General features: G+C 41.0%; 1 protein-coding gene across 1 annotated transcript; it reads left to right on the forward strand.

Moving 5' to 3' along the window:
• Window positions 1-3,123: 3,123 nt before the first annotated feature.
• Window positions 3,124-7,924, forward strand: LOC148138397 (putative G protein-coupled receptor 139). Its single transcript, XM_087981703.1, has 2 exons — window positions 3,124-3,190; window positions 7,014-7,924. Exons 1-2 carry the CDS (start codon window positions 3,124-3,126, stop codon window positions 7,922-7,924), a joined length of 978 nt encoding a protein of 325 aa, XP_087837829.1.
• The last annotated feature ends 2,559 nt before the right edge of the window (window positions 7,925-10,483 follow it).

Consider the following 10,483-nt stretch of genomic DNA (forward strand, 5'->3'; position numbering starts at 1 on the left):
CCGACTCTGACTCAGCCCGTTGCCAGTCTTTGAACGCACATCTCAATTCTTAATGATGATTCCTCTCTCCGCACATTCTTCACGGTTGTAATGTTGTGTTCTGTGCTCTGTTGCATTGTTTTAGTCTGATGCATTTTTATGCAAAATATGCTTGTGTAGCATGTAAAACAATACTCTCACTGAATCTCAGTACATGTGAAAACATTCAATCAAATCAAGCCAACTGTTCTAATATCGTAGTATCCAATAAACACACTTGGAAAAGGCAAACTCAGCCACGCATTGTTGTTCTCACATGCGTTCTTCTCACTCTACTCTGTGAAAACGTAATACTGAAAGATATAGTCTAGCAGCAGGGAGAGAGAGAACTCAAGCTTTGTTGTATCATTCGAGAGAGATCTGTATCATTCAGCTCTGAATTCCAAAACAAAACATAACTTCAACACCTGAAAGCAAAACTAAAACCTTGGGTCTGTGTGAGCCTGACTCGACACACACATGAGATTCCCTAAAATTAAAAATAAAATAAAGCTAGTTTTTCAGCTTTCCATGTAGCCAATAGCTTCCCGCCAGATTTTCAACTCTTCTCTTCTCGTGAACCAATATGTGTCTTAAAGGCATATTTTATCAGATCTCTCTCAGTCTGCTTCGTAAATTTGAGGTCAAGGAGAATAAATTGCAATCTGGAATGTAGAACCCGTTGATTTCTAATGATTGATATGAATTCATTATTTTGCATATTGGCGTTTGAGTCTGTAGATTATAATGTGGATTTGAACAAGTCACTGCTGAGTCAAATCACCTTCAACACGTCTACATTGTTATCTAGCTCAATCCATCTGCTGTTATCTGATGACATTATTATCAAACTTAATTGCAGACAATAAAATAAGCACTTTTACTGATTAATTATTGAACAGCAGAGAATGAAAGTGCAGAATGCATGCATAAATTCAAACACATGAAATAACTCTCTCATTAAAGGAATCTGAACTTGGACTTTTCCTTTGGCTTGGAAACAACTCTATGTAACTTCTAATGTAGTTTCCACATGGTGACATTTCAATCAGAATGTAGCACAATCTTCTAAACACAGATACATATCAATATGTGAAAGTCACTCATAGACGAAAGGATGGAGATGTAATACTGGAGACCACGAAACTGGCGTTGATCGACGTGTCATCCCTTCCTGGTTCAGCAATGTCAAAATGAAGACTGGACGACATAAGGCTGCAGACTCATCACTGTGTGGTTCAATTCTGAAGCCAATCCCTGGGAGGGCACTTAGTGGCAGATGAAATTGGTTTCGCCAGTGCTTCAACAGAGAATGAAAAATCAAAATAAATTAAAATGCTCTGAATAAAAGAAAACTCAGTATTTACACTCTGACAGTGTAGCGTTCCCTCAATATGGACTCAAAATAGTGCAGTGCTCCCTCAATTCTGACCCTGTGACAGTGTAGCACTCCATCAGTGCTCATCCTCCGACAGTGTAGCACTTCATCAGTACTGATCATCGACTGTGCAGTGTTCCCTTCATTTATATGAAGCCTCAGAGAGAGTTCACTTAGATTCTCAAATATAGATTTGTCTCCTTCACTAAGGATATGTATACTTTCAGTGGAGGGATTGCACTGAATGATAAGAAAAAAGTAGCTTCTGAGATGGAAGAAATTTCCTTTGCAGATGGATTTGACAGATTCGACTCATATTCTGTACAGATTTCGGAATAAACCTACAAGAAAAAGCATAAAGTCAGCACGTAAATGCTCAATGTTTGACGATGGAATCAAACGATTCTCCAATATGTGGAAAAGGGAAACACAAAGTTTTTGGAAGAAGGATGGAAAGAATGTGTGACTGCAGCATGTGGGAGACGGGGTTTCATGTTTTGGAACGAAGTCTGACAGAAGCTGTGAGGGAGATTTACTGTGTGTATGAGAGTAAGACAGAGGGAAGTAAAGTGTGCCAGACGGGCTACAGAGCTGATATCTGACCTTTTGTTTGCAGCACCACTTAGACCATTTACAGAGTGATGAAGTGGAACGTCAGATCAGTCATTACCAATTGAATGAAGGAGCAGGCTCATGGGGTCGAATTGTCGATTTTTGCTTGTTTTTCAATGGGCATAGAATGTTAACTCGTGTAATGCATGGGTAGCAGAGTGGTTATTTGGTCTTCATTGCTGCCTCACAGCGCTGGAGCCCCGGGTTCGATTCCAGACATGGGCAACTCTCTATATGGAGTTTGCAATTACACCCCGTGTCCACAAGGATTTCCTCCTCCATTTCAAGATGTGCAGGTTAGGTAGATTGGCCATGATACATCATCCACCCTGTCCAGGGACATGTAAGCTAGTTGGGTTGGTCATAGGAAATTGAAGGAATGGACTGTATGGGATGATCTTCAGAGGATCAACGTAGGCTCTTTTAGCCAAGTGGCCTGCTTTCACACAGTAGAGATTCTTTGACTGCATGCTACTCCCAACATCTGGCATGCAAGTCAAACGAAGTAAATTTCAGCATCACATCTTTGTTTGTGTTGATGCTTCACTGAAAGCATTCCACTAGGCTGAGGTGCTTTTAGCGATGTTCAAATGCTTTAGATTTGTATACTAGCAACATTCTGCAAAGCAAAGACGTAAGTAAAATTATTTAATAGCAGCATATTCAGAGTTAAAGAGGATTGTTAAACCTTAGACTGCAGGAGAACATTTCTGAGAGACAGTGTAACATTTTAAATCTAATTTATTGAGTGGTCACAAATCAATACAAGGCAATGATGAGACAGTGTGAAATCTAGTTTGGGTAAAGAGATAGGGTAATGAATGGATAACACAATTTCTGATTTAATATTGGTTGCAATTGGTGCTATTTTCACAATAGTAGATGATTAAATTTTTTTTCGCTTCAAAATATACTCAATTGCAGCAGGAAATTAACAGAGTGTCGTAATAGTTTCCTCCATATTGTTTATGGAAAGAAAGCTAAATTTAAAACTGTGTTGAAACAGTGACCTCTGGGAGTCTTTGAAATGTAATAAATGTAAAGTTCAGGAAAATATCAGTTCAGACAATATCACTTGCCTCCAGTTATAAGGGATCGATCACTTTGGATTATAAATGCATTACCCAATGCAATACGGGTTGAAAATATATTACGTGATTCTTGCTGTCATTGGTGTTCCCGGTAAGTCATTATGCACCTTATCTGTCTGTGAGGTTCATGATATCATGATTTTCTGCTGTGACTGGGAACTGAGATGACTGATTGCCAAAAACCATGACCATCTCCTTTTGCGTCAATTATGGAGAATTTTCCCCCATTAACCTATGAATCCTGCTTTGCAGCAGTCCTTAATTCCAAGCTCGCTTAACGGCTACTTGGATATCACTCTCACCTCACTTCTGATTTTCAGCTCTTTTTGTCCGTGTTAGAACCAAGCCTAAAATGAGGTTAGGACTTCAGTGGCCCAGGCCGCATCCTAACTAGGGATCACTGAGACGGTCATTGCAGGGGATGTGTTGCTTGATAACATTGTTGCTGGCATTCTTCATCACTTTGCTAATCAAAGTTTGTGAGAAGATTTGTAGTTCGGATGCTCGTTGCTGTAGTTCTGTTCGCCGAGCTGGAAGTTTTTCTTGCAAACGTTTCGTCCCCAATATACCGGCCACTACAGCGGACAGCTGAAACGGACAAACGGAAGTGGCAGGGACAGGCCACTATAAATGCCGGGGGAAACACCACAGAAGCGCTTCACAGGAGGCTCCCAAGCACTGAGGATGTCTCCTAGACAGGGGACGAAACGTTTGCAACAAAAACTTCCAGCTCGGCGAACAGAACTACAGCAACTTTGCTAATCATTGACAGTAGACTGATGGGACAGTAATTGACTGAGTTGAATTTGTCCTGTTTTTTTGAGTACGTGACATTCCTGTGTCATTTTGCATTTTGTCGGGTAAATGCCAGGGTTGTAACTTTACTGGAACAGTCTGGCCGGAGAGAGGGAATTTCAGGAGCACAAGTCTTCAGTACTACTGTCAGAATGTGGTCAGTGCCCATATCGTTTGCAGTAGCCAGTCTCTTCAAACATTTCTTGTTATCAGGTCAAATGAGTCAAATTGGTTGAATATGATATCTGTGTTGCTCGGGACTTTGGAGAATGCCAAGACCGATCATCCACTTGCCATGTCTGACTGAAGATTCACTGCACTCTCCTGTTATTGAGGAAGGGGATATTTGTGGAACCTTCTTCCCCAGTGATCGATTTAATTGTTCATAACCATGTCCAACTGGAGGTGGCAATACTGCACAACTGAGATCTGATCTATTGCTTGGCATTGTCTATAAATAAAAAGTGTTTGATATGCAAGTCAGAGGTATTCAGTTTGGTTGCTTCATCAGGCTGACACCCCATCTTCAGGTGTGCCTGGTGCTGCTCCTGGCATGCAGTCTCCATTGGACGAGGGTTTATGTCCTGGTTTGATGGTAATGATATGGTAGGAAATTACCGGGCCATGAGGTTACAGATTGTGCTGGAGTACAATTCTGCTACTGCTGATGACCTGCAGTGCCCAGACTTGAGTTGCTAGATCTATTAGCAGTCTAACCAATGCAACGCGGGAAAGCTGCCAAACAGCACAGTGGAGGGTATTTGCAATATGATGCTGATGCATTTCCTCCACAACTACCTCAGAGTATTGCTCTACGTCCACAAATCTTCAGCTGCTTCATCAAATATCTTTCCTCTGTCATACTGTCAGAAATGGGGATGTTCGCAGATGATTGCACAGTGATCAGCACCCTTTGTGACTTCTAGATGGTGAAACAGTGCGTGCTCAAATGCAACAAGATCTGGACAATTTCCAGGCTTGCTTCGTCAAGTGGCAAGCAACATTTGCGCTATACAAATGCCAGACAATGACCACCACCAATAAGCGAAACTCTAACCACCGCCCCTCGACAATCAATGGCATTACCATCATTGAATCCCCCATTATTAACATCCTTGGGGATCTCATTGACCAGTAACTCAACTGGACTCAGCACATAAACATAATGGGCGCAAGATCAGGTGAATTGGCCATGCTAAATTGCCCATAGTGATAGTTGCATTAGGAGGGAGTATGGGAATGGGTCTGTGTGGGTTACTCTTTGGAGGATCGGTGTGGACTTGTTGGGACGAAAAGCCTGTTTCCGCTCTGTAGGAAATCTAATCTAATCAAGAGCAGGTCAGATACTGCGGGATACTGCTAAGAGTAACTCACCTCCTGACACGCCAAAGTCTGCCCACCATCTTCAAGTGAAGTGATGGAATACTCTCCACTTGCCTGAATGGGTGCAGCTCCAACAGCACTGAAGAAGCTTACACCAACCAAGACAAACCAATCCGCTTAATTGACACCACATCTAAAAATATTCAATCCGTCCTCCACTGGCGCTCAGAATCAAAAAAGTTTGCTATCGACAAGACGTACTGCGGAAATTCACCAAAGAACCTTCGACTGCAACTTCCAAATTCACGATCAATTCCATCCTGGAGGGCAAGGTCAGCAGGTATTTGGAAACAGAACCACCTGCAGGTTCCCCTCCAAGCCACTCACCACCCTGACTTGGAAATGTACTGACTTTATTTGGATTTTATGCCTTTTGCTTACAGATTCTCGCACAAGGTAAACAAAGGAAGTGACAAAAATGGTTCTTGAGGAAAACGCAATGAATATTGCATAATGGTCGTTATTATGGAATTTAATAAGTCACCTTCTGGTTTGGTTTTCCTGCAAATTTCATTAGAAACAAGTTGGATACAGACCTAACTTATTCGTAAAAGTCAAGCGCAGTTATGGAGCGATGCATTTCTGATTGGATTTGGAGATGTCGGTGTTGGACTGGGATGTACAAAGTTAAAAATCACCCAACGCCAGGTTATAGTCCAACAGGTTTATTTGGAAGTACTAGCTTTCGGAGCGAGGCTTGGTCACAACTAAAAGATGAAGGAGCGGCGCTCCGAAACCTAGTGCTTCCAAGTAAACCTATTGGACTATAACCTGGTGTTGTGTGATTTTAACTTTCTGCTTAGACGTCTATATCAATTGGCTTTTCACAAGGCGCAGTGCTGCTTTCTTTATATCTGTCTGTCTGTCTGTCTGTCTGTCTGTCTGTCTGTCTGTCTGTCTGTCTGTCTGTCTATCTATCTATCTATCTATCTATCTATCTATCTATCTATCTATCTATCTATCTATCTATCTATCTATCTATCTATCTATCTATCTATCTATCTATCTATCTATCTATCTATCTATCTATCTATCTATCTATCTATCTATCTAACTATCTGTCTATCTATCTATCAATCTTTCTGCCGATCTATGAATGTGTGTATTTGAGTGATTTATATATATAAAACGCACAAACAAATGTGATTTACCATAAGATGCTCGTGGTCTGATGTGCAGTTTTTCAGATGACATAAAAATTGGTTGCGTTGAGGATAATGGGAAAGGACGTCAAAGAATGCAATGGTATGTAGAACAGAAGGAATTTTGAGTGGAAAAGTGGCAAACTAAACTTGTCCAGACATGTATGAGTTGATGTGTTTTGGGAATCATTTTTTTCCCACCTTGCCCTGAGCTTCACTTGTGTACTTCAGCAAGCCTGGGGCAGAGTTGTTGGCTGGGCGACAAGATGGCATGTTGCAGTTGCAGTCACAATTAAATGACAGCACCAACCTCATTCGTCCTCGACACCCTTCGCCCTAGCCTTCTAACTTCAGAAAATCCAGAAGGTCAAATGTTTTCCAGCAATGAGAAAATTCACGAGGGCACAAACACCTGGCATGAGTATGATATTTTGATAACGATCTTCAATCCTGGATATTGAGTGTGTTATGGGATCCAATGGGGAACCCAGCTGTTCAGAGTTAAGCCTGTCAATAAAGAATAAATAATAGGCTCAAACATAGAGTACAATTGTTCATTACTATCTAGTTTTATTTCTCTTTTCTCTCTCTCAGTTAACTTACTAGGAATTGTGATCCTGTCTCGTGGAAAGTGTGGCCTGTCTACCTGCACAACTCGTTACCTGGTGGCCATGGCAACAGCAGATCTACTGGTTATTGTCACAGAGGTTATATTATGGCGTATTAATTATTACTATTTTCCCGGCTCATTCCTCGAGCTAACACCTGTGTGTAGTGCTAATGATGTCTTGCTCCGAGCAGCAACAGACTGTTCTGTTTGGTTCACCGTCACTTTCACCTTTGACAGATTTGTGGCCATTTGCTGTCAGAAGCTAAAAGCAAAATACTGCACGAAGAAAACATCATCTGCGTTTCTCGCAGCAACCACTGTGCTATTCTGTTTAAAAAACATTCCTCAGTACTTTACATACCAACCATGGATCATAGTCAACAATGTTCCTCGGCTCTGTTATCGAAAGCCTATCTATTATAGTGAACCTGGATGGGTGGCATTTGGCTGGCTTGACAGGGTCTTAACACCATTGTTTCCTTTCTCTTTAATACTGTTGCTCAATGTTCTGACAGTCAGACACATTCTAATCGCCAGTCATGTCCGCAAAGGACTGAGGGGTCAGAGCAGAAGAGAGAATTCCGGTGATCCAGAAATGGAGAACAGAAGAAAGTCTATGATTTTACTATTCACCATATCTGGTACCTTCATAGTTCTATGGTTGGTGTACGTTATAGAATTCTTATATTACAACGTGAAAAGAATAAATCCCTGGGAGTACAGTGATTCTGAATATGTATTTAGGGAAGTTGGTTGGATGTTACGGAATTTAAGTTGCTGCACAAATACATTTATTTATGGCGTGACACAGTCAAAGTTCAGAGAGCAAGTTCTGTGCGCTGTGAGATATCCGGTGACATCAATTGTTCAATTAATAAACAAAGAAAACATGTAGAGAGATTTACGGGCACGCTGGAAGCTCTGTCCTGTGTCTGACAGTCTCCTCAGTAAATCATCTAGCTGCATTCAGTGATTTTTGAACACATTAAATATGTCATTTTAGACAATTAGTGGCAACTTCTGAACCCAATCATGCATATTCATTTGATGATCGAAAGCAGCAGCATTCATTCATGGAGCTATGTTTATCTAAATTGACTACCCGAGCCCTGTGATTGACAGTTATCTTAGTAAATCAGGCTCTCCTCCCTTCAGCATCTTGATTTGACCAAGCAGACAGCAAAGTCTCAGATGGACCAACCCAGTACCAATGCAAGGAACATCTACTGAAGGTCCTATAAGACACATTGTCCTTTCTTGAACAGAGACGTCAAAACTGCACACAATGCTTCAGGTGTAGTCTCGCTAATGTCTTAGATCACGACATTAAGACATTCTTATTTCTGAACTCAGAATCTCTTGCAATGCAGGACAGTATATCATTTGTGTTCCATTTGTTTACTACACCTGCCTATTTACTTTCATTGAATCATTCCCACGATCAGCTATTCATGCACAAGGTCATCTAAATCTATTTGTCCAACTAGTTTTCTCAAAATATCATACTTTAGCAATACTCTGACTTCCTGCATTACTTTTTAGACTTAAGTGCAAACTTTACTTTATTGCACATTATTACTGCACCCGCCACTCACTCAAATGTTCTTCATTGCCCTGAAGCCTTGTTACAAATTATAAACCTGCTTAGGTTTGTGTCCTTGGCCAATTTGGAAATATTGTCTTTGTTTCTGTCCTCTACGTTGTTAATATACACAATGACGAGATGGGCACAGGCTATCACGCTACTTAATATCTGCCATCCGGGAAATAAAATACATCCCCATTATCTATGTATAGTCTGCAAAACAATTCTCAATACATGGCAATTTATTACTGTCCAATCTATGCAATTAAATTTGTCCATTAACTTGTCCTTTGAACCTTTATCAAAAGACTACATGTCATGCAAATCCACTCAATCCACTGTTTCATCCTTCTCTATTCGACTGGTTTCATCATCAAAAAATGTTTTTGTCTAATCCTTTTAATGCTTGCTAAATGGGCTTTTCATCTTTTTATTAATCACAGATTCGAGAATTTTCCCATTACTGTTGGGCGAACTGCTCTATCATTCTCTTTCTGAGTTCTCTCCTTCCCTTTTTAAACGGCATGGTTCCTCTTACCACCCTCCAATTGATAAGAACTGTTCCATTGCCGACAGAAGTTTGAAACATGACAACAATATTTCCAGGAGCACTGTCTTTAGCACTCTCCAGTGGAGAATTAAGACGCTCTGGTGATTTGTCAGCATTTAAACCCATTATTTTCGCCAAAATGCTTCTTTATATCTAAACGAGTGTCACATTTTAATGACAGAAACCTTCTGGAAGGATATTTGTGAAGAGAGAACCGCAATACTTGTTTAATTTTTCTACCATTTCCATTGTACCCTTCCGTTACGTTTTCCCCGATTTTTGTTCTTAAGGATTCGCATTTTACATCCCAAATCAATATTTTCTTTAAAGCCAGGAAGGAGCTGAAGAGAGAGCTAAGAGCAGCAAGGAGGGGACATGAAAGGTCCTTAGTTGGTAGGATTAGGGAAAACCCTAAGGCTTTCTATAGGTATGTTAGGAATAAAAGAATGACTAGGGTAGGAATAGGTCCAGTCAAGGATAGTAGTGGGAAGTTGCGTGTGGAGGCGGAAGAGATTGGGGAGACACTGAATGAATACTTTTCTTCAGTATTTACTCAGGAACAGGACATTGTCGTCGATGTGAATACTGAGACACAAATAAGTAGAATGGATGGCTTTGAGGTATGTAGAGAAGAGGTGTTGGAAATCCTGGAAAAGGTGAAAATAGATAAGTCCCCTGGGCCTGATGGCATTTATCCTAGGATTCTCTGGGAAGCAAGGGAGGAGATTGCAGAGCCATTGGCCTTGATTTTTATGTCCTCTTTGTCTACAGGAGTAGTGCCAGAAGACTGGAGGATAGCAAATGTGGTTCCCTTGTTCAAAAAGGGGAGTAGGGATAACCCTAGTAACTATAGGCCGGTGAGTCTCACTTCTGTTGTGGGCAAAGTCTTAGAGAGAATTGTAAGGGATAGGATTTATGCACATCTGGATAGGAATAATGTGATCAAGGATAGTCAGCATGGTTTTGTGAAGGGCAAGTCGTGCCTCACAAACCTTATTGAATTCTTTGAAAAGGTGACGAAGGAGGTTGATGAGGGGAAAGCGGTAGATGTGGTATACATGGATTTTAGTAAGGCGTTTGATAAGGTTCCCCATGGTAGGCTACTGCAGAAAATACGGAGATATGGCATTGAGGGTGAGTTGGAGGTTTGGATTAGGAATTGGCTGGATGGAAGAAGACAGAGGGTAGTAGTTGATGGCAAAGTTTCTTCATGGAGTGCCGTCACTAGCGGTGTTCCGCAAGGATCTGTTTTGGGACCATTGCTGTTTGTCATTTTTATAAATGACCTGGAAGAGGGGTTAGAAGGTTGGGTGAGCAAG

Source organism: Chiloscyllium plagiosum, unplaced genomic scaffold (genome assembly GCF_037043375.1).
Source record: "Chiloscyllium plagiosum isolate Xiang-an unplaced genomic scaffold, Cpla_swu_hap1 HiC_scaffold_40, whole genome shotgun sequence".
NCBI lineage: Eukaryota > Metazoa > Chordata > Chondrichthyes > Orectolobiformes > Hemiscylliidae > Chiloscyllium > Chiloscyllium plagiosum.